This window comes from Dysidea avara, chromosome 1 (genome assembly GCF_963678975.1).
Source record: "Dysidea avara chromosome 1, odDysAvar1.4, whole genome shotgun sequence".
Classification (NCBI taxonomy): Eukaryota; Metazoa; Porifera; class Demospongiae; order Dictyoceratida; family Dysideidae; genus Dysidea; species Dysidea avara.
Window position 1 is genome coordinate 38,128,439 of NC_089272.1, and position 15,642 is coordinate 38,144,080.

Genomic DNA, 15,642 nt, shown 5'->3' on the forward strand with positions numbered 1-15,642 from the left:
GGTTTTTAATGTGAAATATATTTTTTTTAGAATTTGCAAGTATTATGTTTTTCCTATTATTGTCAACTAATTAAATGCTTTGGTTGCTTAAAATTATTTTCTATGATTGTTTTTTAATGCTGCTTTTATTGCTTTGATTACAGTTATGTATCAGTGGCGAATCCAGGGGAGGGCACGTGCTCCCCCCCCATCTCCCTTCAAAAAATTGCATGCAAGATCGAGATACTCTAATAGAGCAGTCAATCACTCTAATAAAGCAGTCACAGTGTTCATGAAGCAGTGTAGCTTACCTATGAATAATACATACATGATATAATATATATATGAAAAAAAGGTCACAGCAATAATAGCTATCCTTTACTACCAAATATTATTTGGTAGCTATTATTGGTGTGACCTTTTTCTTCTTTTTTTTTGCTCTTCAACTTTTCAGCAATGTGCCCCCTTCTTTCCAAACTCTGGATCCACCTCTACGTACATATTACATATATATCGGAAGATGTGAATTTAAGGTTAAAGAGTCTTTATTTCATACCTGAAACACCTTTCAGTGTATTATTTCATTGATAAACAAAAATTTGTCTTCACAGACCAGTATACAGACCCAGTCACAAAATATTAGACAATAAAAAATTGTAACTGTACAAAAAAAAACACTGAAACTCAATTTAACATTTGAAAAATCAATATACAATCACTTTTATTCTACATACAATCATTAATTCACATACATTTAAAAACCTGTCAGTTTCATTTCTGCCAGCAGTGTCCTTTCCTGTAATCAAAACAAGTTTACTCTCTAAATCACGGAGATCATCAAGAGAATATTCTGTTTTTACTGCATTAGAACGAAGAATTCTTAATTTTATAGCATCTCCGATATCTAACAAAGATTTTTCTTCTGATGAACAAATGATGTATTCTCCCCATTCATTAACATCATTAACCCTTGCTATAGCAGCAACTTCAATAGATCCTTGTGTTGACTTTAACTCTTTGAACCACTCAAGATGATTGCTACATTCTTCCTAAAATATGATGGACAGTATAGATACATAGATATGCTACATACTGTATTAATATCTTACCAAATTAGCTGATAAATTTGCATTACTCTCTACATAACCCCAAACAGTGTTGCATTTCTTATCCAGTATTTCAAATCCAGCATCTTCTGGTAATTCATAGATCAGGGCTCCAAAACCTGTACCAACACTGTGCAGGTATGACAGTCGAGTCATATTGAATTCTACTTCACCAGCAGTGCTACTGCATACTTCTACAAAACTAACAAGTTGGCCAACACCTGATAAAGAAAGTAACACCTTTGTATGCGACTACATCGATAAAGCATAGTATGATGCAATGTTTGAGTACATAAAAGTTGAAGGAAAAATTTGGGATTTTAAATTTGAGTAGGTACAAAGAAAAAAAGAAGTAAACCACAATTAACACACAGAGTATCTTTATATAATCTTTTAGTATGAAAATTATACAGACAAAGCCTCAAGGCTAGTCTTCATTTATCTTGAACAAACTATTTTGAAACAAAGGAGGTTGCCTATACCTGCAGGCATTAAACAAGTACAAAAATAACATGGCTACAAGCCTTTTAAGCTACTAGGAGTAGCACATCTCTGAGTTAAAAGAAGGCATGTCCCTTTGGTATGCATACAAAAATGAAGAGTAGTCTTACTTTGGAGAATTTTTATATGAAAACATGATAGGCAAATTGTAACACAGAACATATGTATACTTTGTGTGTAAATTGTTGGTTTGTTCAAGATTTGCTTCCTCAGTAGTCCTTAGCAATATAATTAATGGATCACATAATACGTAATTAATGAGTTGAAATTACAACAAATTGATAATGCATGCATTACAAACTAGTTATTAGCTAAAATAAACAAACGCATAAATTATATATGTAGATGTTTGATTGATTGCCTATACTTAGCAAGAGGTGATTAAACTGGGAATCTGGTAATTAGAAGTAACTTGCTTTGTAACATAAATCATGACTAATGAATCTCCGGATACTGCGCCAAATGAAAGAAGGTACATTATCAGCATAATAGTAGCCATCAATTATGTGCCCTGATGGTCACTTACTAATACTATTTCACTTCATTTTCAGCTATGTTCTGTCTGTTACACAATGTTATATACACAAAACAATACAAGAAGTGTTTCTGCCATAAACCTTGTATGTAGGGGATGTGGTACAAATATTATGAATGCATTCCGATTTGTGATAAAAATGTCATTCATGTGCTACCACAGATTGACACTTATGCTATAGTGGAAATAGAGAAGAGGAGACAAAGGTAAGTCCATGATGCATGTATTGTATCCATTGCAGTGTGTAAATAGGCATATCCTGGGATGAAGTGATATTGAATGGCAAAGAAATCAAGCCAATGGTATTAGTCATTGTTAGATAGTTTGTTAGTCAGTCAGTAGATAAGTAAATTCTGTAGCAACTTGTTGTAAGTGTTTTGGGTTGATCTGAAGATTTTGTTGGAGTTGATTTTACTTAACCAATACTGGCATGCCGTTGTGAGGGAAATGTGAAGCTGATTTATGGTTGATATCTCCATTGTGGAGAATCCCGAACCTTAATAGTACTGTATGAACATTCTACAGCGTAGTACACCTTGTTGATTGCCTGGTACGTACATACCCCTAGCTCTCAGTTGCAAGCTTGCAGCCCTTGGGTTTGGGTGTACATATCAGACAAATTACTTGGGCTTATGATACAACTAATCACAAAAGAAGCATTTTATCCTGAGACTCAAGGCCAGCATGTATAATATACCAACATCATTTTTTCTACAACCACTTCAGGAAATCAGGTGGATGTACATCAACAGCCAGCTGCAGGCTGTGGTGGGCATACCCAATCTAAAAAGCACGGCAACATACACCTAAATACATATGCAGAGCTTATGATAAGAATTCTCTGCTTTACTGCCACAATGTCCACTGACAGTACACCAGAGGGTTGGCAATGATATTATTTGTGGTCACTCCCTTTGGTTGTGACACTGTGTCCAGACAAATTGCATTATGGTCAGACATCTATGTAATTTGATCGGAATTTGACTGGATTTTGTCTGGTTTCCAGACCTGATCATAAGCTCTGCATATGTATTATAAACCAACTTCCTTACTATTAGTTGCCTCCTTTAACCAATCTACAAGGCCTTTATTAGCTGTAAAAACATCCAAGCATTTACACAAAGCTGGTTGGGTATAGGTTTCCCTAATGTGAATCCATGTGTGAATCATGTTCTCATCAACATCAGCTAATTTCTGCTCTTTAAATTCTGGCTCCATCTAGAAATAACAAAAATAAAATACAATGTACACTATAGGAAAAACTAGATCAGAAATGTAATCATGTACTCATATTATGTTTGGCAATTTATACAGTAGAACCTGTCTATAATGGTCTCCTTGAGACCAACAGTCTTGGTGTACTGAAATTGTTTTTTAAATAAATTTGCATGTGTGTGTGTGTGTGTGTGTGTGTGTGTGTGTGTGTGTGTGTGTGTGTGTGTGTGTGTGTGTGTGTACATGTGTGCGTGCATGTACCTACCTAGCATAAGTCATGGATTATCAACCACCAACCAATTTAGAAATATACGTATTGTCGACCACCCATATACAGACAATAATCAACAATTTATGTTATGTGTAACAATCATTTCATATGTCATGATGAAAAATGCAGAAGCTGTTAGGAGGGGGTAGAAGAGCCAGTGACAAGAATGAAGCTGTAAACTACACCTCAGCCCAGCAATGGAAGTGGGTCAGATGACCCGGGAAATCCGGGTCATTCGGGTCACTTTTTTTCTGGGTCAAGCGGGTTTCATTCGCGAAATAAATTATCCGGATGTGAACCGGATAATTAATTAGATCACGTGAACTTGAAATATGGCTTCTGGTCGAGCATCAGATTTACACTTGGATTTGAGCGAAGGAGCGGCACTGTTGAACATTGCGTCTGAGCCACCATCTGCTGGTGTTCATTCTGAACCGTGTGATACCATATCGCCTCAAACTGTTACAAAGCGTGTGGTGTCGGGAGAGTTGGTTCTTAAGATTAACAAGAAGTCGAAGGGCAATCATGCTTGGAACCAGTTTTGTCTTGTTTGGGATCCAGTGAAGAATGAGCAAGTACGTGATGTTGCTTGTTGTAGTGTGTGTAAGTCCTGTCTTCTTTATAAAAGAATGGCAAATGGGGAAGAAAAATCACTAGGCACAAAGAATATGCTGGACCATTTAAAGAATTGTACCCCATCTTCTTGTAGTGATAGTAGTATTGCAAGTGGTAGTGGTAGTAGTGTTGCGGGTGGTAGTGATAGCAGCTGTGCCAGCAAAGTTGTAAAAAGGGTTCCTGGCATGAAGACACTAGATAGCTTCGTGAAATGTACTGGGAAGAAGGTAGGTGAACAAACCAAAATGCTGATTCGTAAATGGACTGCCACTCTTGTTGCTGCCGCACAATTGCCATATTGTTTTATTGAGCAAGAATCACTGAAGGACTTTGCTCAGGCATTTGTAGATTTAGGTGCAGGTTATGGGCGTGTTCCTGCCTCAGATCTTATTGCAGGACGTAAAACAGATCGAAGGGATATTGTTAAAGACGTTTGGCCAGATACAAGGTAGCATTAGAGAGTTGATAGCTGGTCTATCAAAGTTAAGTGCAGTTCCTTTGTTACTGACCTGTGGTCAGATAGTGTCGCACAGCGCTCATATCTAGATGTAATCTTTTTCTGGATAGAGGAATCCAGTCCAGATAAAAGACAATGGGCTATTAAACATGCTATGTATGCCTGTAAATTCTTTCCCGGGACAAAGACAGCTGACCACATCCAGGTAGCCTTAGATAGGATTCTAATTGAAGCTGGGCTAGAAGCAGAGAATGTGCCATGCACCACTGATAAAGGTGCAAACATGGTAGCTGCAACAAACTCCAAGTGTCACATTAATTGTACATGCCACCATTTGTCCACCTCTATCAATACAGGATGGGAAAGGTCTTGTGGGGAGAGCACTGAATTGAATGAATGTGCTGATTGCCTTGTAAAGTTTGTTAAGAAATCAGATGGGATACAGTATAACTTAATAGCCACCTTGAAAAGTGGTGGAAAGACACGACCATGGTGTAGTTTGATTAGCAAGTTTTCTTCTATTCTTACTAGCTTTGACGCTTTGAGGCCACTTTTGAGGGATAAAAAGAGAGATGACTTGTTAGTTAATAGAGATATAGCACTATTAGAGGAGGTTCTGAAGATACTGCAAAAGGCTGAGGCAATGTTTGATATTTTGGAATATTCTTACATTGTCACTCTTCAATCTGTTCTGCCAGCATACTACTTGCTTCACAATTACTGGTCAGAGCTGCCAACCACTAACAATGCTGTGGGATGTATCCTCAAAAGGAATTTGGTCATGGCTTTGGATGAGAAGATGTGGATGGACATAACTGCCCTGCATGTTGCAGGGCCTTATCTTGACCCTTTCCTGAAATCTTTTTCATTCGTTAAGGATGGTAAAGAATGGAGGAATCCACTTGAGCAGGCAGTACAAGCTGCACGGGAGAATGCAATGTATTTTAATGGTATTCTTGTCAGTGATGATTCAGATACTAGTGACCTTGAAGACATGACAGCCACAGCAGAATGCTCTGATAATGAAACATCTACCAAGAAGGCAAAATATGATCCATTTGCTGAATTTAGAAAAGTGGCTTCCGGTACCTCTAAAAGTAGTGGCCATGTATCAGATTTTGAAGCTGATGTTGACGCAGAGTTCCGACGTTACAACTCTATAACTGTTGTAGATTTACAGCAGCCTGATGCTGTGAGGTCGGTATTCGATCCTTTGTTGTGGTGAGGACAGCAGAGCTTTAACTTTCCGATTTTGAGTTGTTTGGCATGGCAAGTGTTAGTCATACCAGCATCTAGTGCTGAGTCTGAGAGGCATTTTAGTGGGGCAGGACGTATTGCATGGAATGATAGGAACCGCCTAAAGGATGATGCTGTGGAATCCACTGTTGTCTTTTATGAAGCTGTTAGAAAAGGGATAATCTAACTGTACATGGACAAGACCTTATCAGTTTTAATGATTTTTGTACAATCAATTTGCAAATTACAGATTTTCAATTATATCTTAATTTATATCTCTCATTTTACAATACAATTAAAAATATAAAACTATCATGTAGATCAGAAGTGGGTCACACGTGGGTCACATCCACATTGGTTTGTGGGTCAATGGGTCAAGTGGGTCAACAGGTGTGACCCACTTCCAACGTTGCTACGCCTCAGTGAAGTGCCGAAAGTTGCAAAGATAATAAGTCAATGGTGCAGGCTATGAAAGCCACAAAGTCTGGTAGAATGGGAGTGAATATACATAGCAGTTAAGGATTATGCTGAGTCAGTGACTAGTTTGAAAGACAGGCTGTCTGGAAAGTAACAACATGGCACAAATACAGACCCAAAACCCTACTTGTCATCAGGTGAAGAGCAGAAACTTGTGACATTTTTGATAGATGTATGTAAAATGGGTCAATGTAAAACAAAGAGAGAGATGCCAGATATTGTTAGAAGTAAGGAGGGCAAAGGACTGGTATTGAACAGTTTAAATTTTATGGAGAAGGAAGGTGGGTCAGGTTAAAACAAAAGGCACCCAAGCCTGACAATGCGTACGTCAGATGCATTAAGCATGTTACATCTATAACATGGATGAAACAGGGATATTATCACATCACAAACAGTTGAAGAGGCTCGCCTTGATAATATGAAGAAAGTTATAGATTATCAACTGGAAGCAAAAGTCATCATCACATCATCACTGTCCTTGCTTGTTCCAATGCAGTGAGTACACTGTTGCCACCTACAGTTACTTTTAAATGTGTTAATTATAAGTGGACTAAAGGAGTGTCAATTATGAGTGGACTAAAGGAGAAGTACCAAACACAGTAAGCATCAGAGTCAGCAAATTCACAGTACCAGGAGACAATCAGTTTGATCAGTCATGCCATCTCTCCTTTAATAGCATCTCCATCAACAGCAGAGACAATCCAAGGCAACTAAAAATAAACACCAAGAAACCTAAGACCGACCCCTTCCGCAAGGGGACAACATATGCTTTGGGGCAACAAAGCAACACTCTTAGAGGCATTCTACCACACCTAGCACTAAGAGGCAACCATTGTGGTCCCTTATTCATCTTCAAGGATGGCAAAAGCCTTACCTGTCATTGCTTTAGCATGGAACTCAAAGGCATTCTGCAGCAGCTGAATTTTGATAAACAGCAATACAACACAAACAGCTTTCATATGGAAGCTGTAAGCTTTGCAAGGCAAGCCAACATCCCTGACATTCTATATCAAGATACTTAGAGTAATGCCTACCTATCTTACATCAGGATACCCCCACAAGAATTGGCAAAGCTCTCCAGATACATCTAATCGGGGTACTCACAAAAAACAATCTGAGACTGTACACATAACACTGATCTGCACACACTTAGCAATTTATTCTTCTGTTTGATTGCTGTTTAGTATTGGTGATATATAAGAGATCATTATTACTGTTTGATTGCACAAGCCATTGTGCCAGCTCACACATTTCGATGCTTGGAGGGGTAGATCACTATACTTATCATGACCTAGTACGTACCTATGGCCTCTGTTAAAAAGATTCTAGAGGAATGAAGACACTTCTGCATCCCTCAATATCAACAAATTGAACGAAGCAAATATCTAGCATTCCTACTTCTGGCCCCCTCAAATGTCATAATTTTGCTAAAGCTACCTCCATGGCAGATGAGACCCCGTGCTTACCAAACCTGCTCAATCAGCAAAAACCTGTCTTGTTCATACCAGCATACATTTTGAGACAAACATGCAACAAAGAAAAAACACACAACTTTTTGTTGACTTATTATTCAGAGAAGCAAGACTGAAATCAATTAAACCTATATAGCATCTTGTCACCTGCTCATGGAAATGTACTTTAAAAATATGTTTCATTTCTATGGCCTTAATGTTATGCATTTTGTTCACAATGAAGATTGTTGCCATTACTTCAACAAAGCCAACTTCAGACATACTGCACAAGTGCCTACAGGGTACCTTGGTTAATGAGCCAACCCAAGGTAAACATTTTAAGCCAAATTCCAATGTTTTAGACTATTGCAAATGGACGTTATGGTTGCAAATGTAAGTGCCTGTAGTTTATTTTTAGTATAGTCGCTGTACAAATAGATTTTCTTGTTCTTTCTACTGTTTAACGCTATAATTCCACAACTACTCGCCACAATAGGCTGAATCTTTGGTGGTCCATTTGTAATTAACATGCTACCTACATAACACATCATGGCACGTTACAGCATGCCCTACACAAACCACCCTTCCACCGCACTGAACTCTATTCACATTACTTCACGTGATAACTACATAGAAACATCACTTCACTTGATCAACATACATGCATGTACATACATACATACAACTCTCTGGGGGAGGTAGAGCAACGCAGGTGAGGTGTAAAGGGGCAATGTGTGTTATCACTGTCACAGTTGCGCCATGCAAACTATATTTGGTGCCATCTTTGATGTATCTTAACATTGACATTAATGACCATCTTTGATGTATCTTAACATTGACATTAATGACGCCCAACAGTACCTACACCCAACAGTGCTTACACCCAACAGTACCAATGCCCAAAGGTACCTATGCCTAATTGTAACCACACCCAGCAGTACCTACACCCGACAGTATATACTTACAGCCCACAGCACCTACACCCAACATTACAACACTTTAGCATTACCAACATTTAGTCGCAGCACACACTACAAACATTCAGTCGCAACAAACATTACCAACATTTAATCGCAACAGACACTACAAACATTTAGTCGCAACAAACATTACGAACATTCAGTCGCAACAAACGTTACGCACACCGCAACAAATAACCACATGTAATCGCAACACATAACCACATTTAGTTGCAACAAACATCGTACATATATTCGCAACATATAAGTACATATAATTGCAACACATAACCCCATTTAGGCACATTTAGTCGCAGCAACCATAACCATAGTTTGAACATAGTATTTAATGGTGGATTGCAATAGTGATAACACACATATCTTTGGACTATATTAGGTGTTACCTAAGTTCAGCAATTTGCGCCCAATTTCCCCCAAAGTAGTTGTTAATAGTGATACGAAAATACAACACATAATGAGGTATGTTTCTGTAAAACTAAGTGACATCTATGGATCAGAATCAGATTTATTTTCAGTACCACTACCATACACATACAATAGGGAAGCATACACTGAATAGAACAACATGAGTAACAAAATTCTGTCTGTAACTCTGATTTACCACACCACCACTCATTACTGATAGATTATTACTATGTTATAATAACTGCCACCTGTGATGATAAACTACCCTTAATAACTGTACATTTCATAATAAATGAATGATGTAATGTATATAATAATGGTACGATCCCTATGTATCTGCATGTTATTATCACAGTGGTTGTGTTGATACCATAAATGATGTCCACCACTACTGAGATGAGTTAACAAGCTGTGCTGCTACCCCATTGAAATAGCTCCTAATGTACTGATGATGAAATTTGATGACAAGTGAATTCCATTTATTATGGCTATGAGACATGTCTAAACATCGATATGTGACATGTTATGTGTGAGTTTAATGTAGCTTCTGATGATATACTATATACCCTGTATTATACGATGAAACTACATGACTAACATCACCGGCTGTAACAGTATGCACATGAACGCACACTATAGGTTAATACACAGTATGAAATATATGTAAATGTGCATGACAGCGCTAGTACCATGTGATAGTGCTGCTGTACCATGTGACAATGTGTGCTGATGACATATTGGAACAATGCACAGTATAAAGTGTTTGAATTTAATAAAATGTCAGTGATTATTAGGAATCATCTTAAAGTGTTCAAGCATAATAAGGGTATTAGTGACTATCAGGGTTCCAAGGGATGGTTTCTTCTGGTATATTGGTTCGTGCCAAAATGATTGGTATAATTCTGATCAAAGCCGTGGGAGTCTGCACATAAGTCAGATAAGCGTCACTGTTCCACCGACCCAGCATCTTGATGAGCCAAGGGGGTATACCCGCTGCTGCTGAGGTGGTTGCCGCACCTATCCTGAAGCTCTGTGTGCAATAAATCTGTGGGTTGTAACCGGCTTGTTGTAGTAACTGTCTGAGTGTTCTGAGCCTAGTTAACGGATTGAACCTTCCTGCTGAGAATAGTGGTCCAGTTTGTTGATGTAAAGGGATCATAGTTGCAAACTGTTGGAATACCTTGACAGGGCAAGCTGATGTTCCTGTTGGCGCGAGGTTTAGAATATGGCCTTTACGAAAGGGATCAGTTTTGGATTGCCTGATGGTCACCGAAATATTTTGAGGGGTGAATTGGATGTCTAACCACTGTAGTGATAAACTAGTAAACTCACTCGCGCGAAGGAAGCCATAAAATGCTATTGTAAATTAGTGTTGTTTTAGTACAGCAAATTCATTTTAGTTTAGTTCTAGTTCTTGTACCCATAGTCCACTACAGATTTAGTTAGTTTTAGTTCTAGTACCCATAGTCCACTACAGATTTAGTTAGTTTTAGTTCTAGTACCCTAATTCCACCACAGTTTTAGTTAGTATTAGTTCTGGTACCCCATATTTTTGTAATTTTAGTTAGTATTTAGTTTCATTATAGTTAGTGTTAGATATCTTCACCTATACTAACCTTGGTAGCACCTCCTAGACTTCCAGAAACTTTAGATTTGGTGTTTTGATAGATTTTTCAATTTTATTTCCCATTTTATATCAATGAGGCAAACTGTACCGAGAATTCAATTCTTCAATTATTACACGGAATTTGCTGTTATCTACTAAATTCAGTGGTACATTGTTAGCACCTATAAAGATTGCAAGATGAAATGTATAATAGCCTTATGTTTATTGTTATTAGGGTTGTACAATTTAGATCCTAAACTACGTATTGGCAAGGAGGACTGTTTCAGTTATTAGGGTTTTACAATTTAGATCCTAAACTACGTATTGGCAAGAAGGACTGTTTCAAATGGCTAGAAGAACCTCTCCCTTTGTCTTTTCAATTTCAGCTGCTTCAAAATGTTTATAAGCATCAGTATTGCATGTCTTCAAATGCTTCTTCAAGTTTATAGAATAATTCGTTATATACCACAAATTAAACCATCAGTACTTTTCACAGTACACACACTTTTGTCCTTGATCTTATCATGCCTGAAGTGGTTCCACACTCCACTTGACTTAGGCCTTCCACCTGGTTCAGCACAACCTCCACTTGCCATTGTGCACAAATGAACAGAAGCTCTATATAGAATGCTTAAATAACCTAAATCAGCGGAATTAATGCTGAATAACAATGTTTTATAGTAGCATTTGCAGGCATCACCATCTTCAAAGAAAAGTGTTAAGTGGTTTATATAGTGCACAATACCTTTTTATGTAGGATTGCTTGAGAAACCTTTCTAGTTCTTGAGCTAAAAGTTTTAATGGTTTTGGTTTAGTTCTAGTTTTTGAATCAAAAATTGAAAGAATTTTAGTTTAGTTTTAGTTTTAGAACTAAAATAGACCACAATTTTAGTTTAGTTCTAGTGTACTAGAACTAGAATTAAATTGCTGTACTAAAACTAGATTTAGTTCTAGTTCCTTAGAACTAAAACAACACTATTGTAAATGCTGCCCACAGAAGGCGCTGTTCCAGAAGTGGAAGGTTGCTGATACGGAGTTGATGTTTAAGTGAGTGAAGCACTGCAATAGTGATGGGTAAACGACGGCGGGATGATTCACCTTGTAGACAGCGTACACCTCTAATTAGTAACCGAAGAGGCTCATTATCAGTTGGATCTGCATGTCCTCTTTCTAGGTGAGCTAAGCGTATTCCTGCTAAATACACTTTGATAGTTTTATAGGATACACGAGTTGCTAAGTGAGCACAAAAGAATTGGAGTGTTAAGAGAGAAGCAGGGTAAGGAGGGATGTTGCAGGTGGTACAGAAATTGAGGAATGAGGTTTCTCCGGATTTGTAAGTGTGTCTAGTCGATGGTGCTACACTGAGGTAAATAAGTTGATGGAGGGTTGAACAAAGGATGGGGTTGGCCATGCAGGGATGTGATCTGGATTCTGATGAGCAGATGGTGCCAGGGCTCGGAATCTTTTGCCATGGAAACGAGAGAGGGAGTCAGCTATACAGTTGTTAGTACCAGATATGTGTGTGATTACGATGTTGATGTAGTGATGTGCTGCCCTTAAATATAGCATGCGCACCAATGCCATAGTCTCCGGGTCGCGTGTTGAGCCTTTACGTCAGATGTCGACCACTACTGCATTGTCACAGTGGAATAGGATCTTTTGTTTGGTCCAAAGGTGACCCCAAGAGTGGACTGCACAAACGATGGCATAAAGCTCCTTCCAAACAATGGGCATAGTGGCTTGGCATTCTGTCCACTGGGATTGCAACCAGCGGCCATTCCAGAAGGCACCCCAGCCTTGTGTACCTGAAGCATCAATGAAGAGTTCCATTTCTGGACTTGGTGTCCAGTGGTCATCTAAGATTAGGGATGTACCTGACCAAGTGGGTAGGAACTCCTGCCACCAGGCCAGGTCTCGACGGGCTTCTTGTGTGATTGGCAACCGGTGGTGAAGGTGCTGAACTGTCATGCTGAGGTCTATCAGACAATGCAAGAAAATTTGCCCAGCAGGGACAACCTTACAGGCAAATGACAATTTGCCAATTAGTGACAGCAGTTAGCGTTTTGTTCTTTTGCGTTTCTTGGAATCGGTGAAGGATTGAAGTTCAGTTAAAATGGCAGATTTTCGCTCCTCAGAAATGCTAGCGGTCATAGATGACGTGTCTATAACAATGCCTAAAAATGTTATCTGTGTGGTGGGGCTTACCACCTTCTCCAGCTTAATGAGAGCATTGATGCGGTGGCAAAGCTGGAGCATGGAGTCTTAAGTTTTGTTGGCATTCGGGGGATCCTTGGGGGTCCAGCTGTTAGAAAATCGTCTAAATAATGAAGGAGATATCTAACATTGTAGTTATACTGTAAAATCCAATGTATGGCAGAGGCTAAACGATTAAATATGGATGGGGTGGAGCGCAAGCCAAATGGTAAGCAAGTATCCACATAGTAGTTACCACGCCAGAATATACCTAGTAGATTCCAATCTGCTGGTCTGACTGGAATTAGTCTAAAGGCATTTTTTAAGTCTATTTTACTCAATAAGGTGCCAGGTCCAAGCTTATTAACTATGGAATATGCATCATCTACTGTACAGTAATTAAGAGTGTATGCAGAAGGATCTATGAAATTGTTAATGCTGAAACCTACAGGTGCGGACAGGTGGTAGATGGTTCGCCACCCACCATCATGCTTTGGCACAATGCCTAACCCTGAGCAACGTAGACTAGGTAAGGGTGGGGCATTGAAAGGTCCTAGTATTCTAGTTTGAGTGCACTCTGAGTGGAGGGCATCATCCAAAATGGATGGGTTTACAAATGCGGATTGTAAGTTGTGTGCTGTGTATGCGAAGTGTGGGCCCATGTAACCAACGTTACACCCCTGTCGAATGTCAGATAAAAGCAGCTGTACAAAAGCCTTGTCAGGGTGATGGCATAGTTTGCACTCGAGGGTGAGTGGTCGTAGTGGGGTGCATGGACCCCACTTATGTATGGTGGGTATGGGAATTCCCCACAAATAAAGTGGGGCAAGCGTGCTGTGGGTGCGCACTTTTGCATTGTTCACAACTGTGGAGGTATTGACAACTGGCACGTTGGCAAGTTCCTCGGTTGTTGAAATCATGGCAGAATCTTGCGAGTGGTGGTGGTGGGAGGAGTGATTGTGGCTGGGAGGAAGTAGGATTGACTGCTTGGGAATAACTTGGATTGACTGTCTGGGGGGTAGTTGGGACAGTACTGGAGTTTCGGGATGGGGGTAGCTCTCTATCAGGAGGAGCTGAAAATGTACCAGGACGAAAGGGGCAACGGTCAGGGAAATGGTACATGCTGCTGCAATGCGGGCAAGGCCAGCATTCCGGTTGAGATTTGAGTATGGATAAGCATTCTACCCATGTATCCAGGTGATGTACGTCCCAGCGTAGCATGGGATAGCTGGCGGCCAGGGTGTGGGATTTAATATCATAAGTCATCCAAGCCGAGAGGGGGAGGTGGAGGTTTAGAGAGGATATGATGCATTGGTAACCAAATATTTCTAGCGCTTGGGATGGCTTAGCTGAAAGAATGGTGGAGACATACAAGTTCCAAGCCACCATCCATAAGGCAAAGGAGTTGATTTTTTTGGAGTGGGAGGGGGTTGGGGCTAGTTGAAGCTCACCACTCTGAGATGACATCTGCAGCGTGAACGTTTGCATATGCTGTCGAGCATTGGGTGGGTCACACACGGAGAATATGGCATGGGCGAGCAAGGTATTAAAATCTATGTACTCACCTGATAGGACTCGAGTGCGTAGGCGTGTTGATAATGGAGGTATTAGAGGAGGAGGATGTGTAGTTGCAAGAACGGCTGGTTCTTGAGTGTGTGGTTCTACCTGCTGGTTGAGGCTACCCGAAGACGGCTGGATCAACGGGACATGACCTGAAGCTTCAGAAAGTCTATCTTCTTGTTCACTGGTAGGTAGGTTAAGGTTGTATGTTGTGCTGGGAGTTAGGATTGTTGCAGAAGTAGGGATTGTCATTTGTGAATGAGCAACTGGTGGTGCTGGGGTAGGGATGGTGACATGTGATTGAGTCAGTTGTGTGCCACTGGAAATCACTCAAATTAGCATGTTCGTAAGTTGTTGTTGATGGAGGAGCTCTTGGTTGTTTGCTGAGGACTGGGGAGATGAGTTGGGGCCGGCTGCTGGTAGATAGGTGGGGGTCACTGTTGTTCCAGAAGTAGGGGTGACGAATTGTGCTTGGGGAACTGGTGGACTAGTGCTAGCAATGGTGACCTGTGGCTGAGGTATTTGGGAGCCACCAGAGTTCACTTGAAGTAGCAGGTTTGTAAGCTGTGGTTGTGGGAGCTACTGTAATTGTGATGAAAGTAAATGAAGCGACTCTGCAGCCGTGGCATCGATGTGACTGGCGGTTGCGTTGGAATGTTGGGATGTCACTGTGGGAGTCACATTGGAAGCCTGACCAGTGGCGGTTGGAGTGCCGTCAGCGATCTGTGTTGACGCGTCAGCCTACTGCAGTTTCAAAGCATCATGGAGGTGTTGTGATAATACGGCCTTATTTCCCGTATGGCGTAGGTTTCTGGACTTCAATTCTTGTTGTAACGCTGCCATGGTGAGGGACCTAAGTTGCGCCAACGAAGCCAACGGCCAAGTTGATGGGGTAGCGGGGTCAAAAGTTGCCCGAGAGTCAGCTCTAGTGATTTGACGAGTTTTCGGCATGATTAGTAGTTTGTGTAAGTAATTGTTTATAGCACTATCGGTATTGTTGTTGAGTTACTGCAAGTTGATTGGTGGCTAAAGACTTGGGACAAGCGGAGTTAATT

At 40.1% G+C, this 15,642-nt stretch overlaps 1 protein-coding gene across 1 annotated transcript in view; it reads right to left on the reverse strand.

The window, feature by feature from the left end:
• Positions 1-15,642, reverse strand: part of LOC136263846 (E3 ubiquitin-protein ligase rnf213-alpha-like) — a 247,317-nt gene that overhangs the window by 108,772 nt on the left and 122,903 nt on the right. Inside the window, exons 28-30 of the mRNA XM_066058473.1 lie at positions 3,174-3,339; positions 1,089-1,306; positions 732-1,028 (exon numbers count right to left, since the gene is read on the reverse strand). Of these exons, the coding sequence (XP_065914545.1) occupies positions 732-1,028; positions 1,089-1,306; positions 3,174-3,339 (681 nt within the window). The remainder of the gene's footprint in view (positions 1-731; positions 1,029-1,088; positions 1,307-3,173; positions 3,340-15,642) is intronic.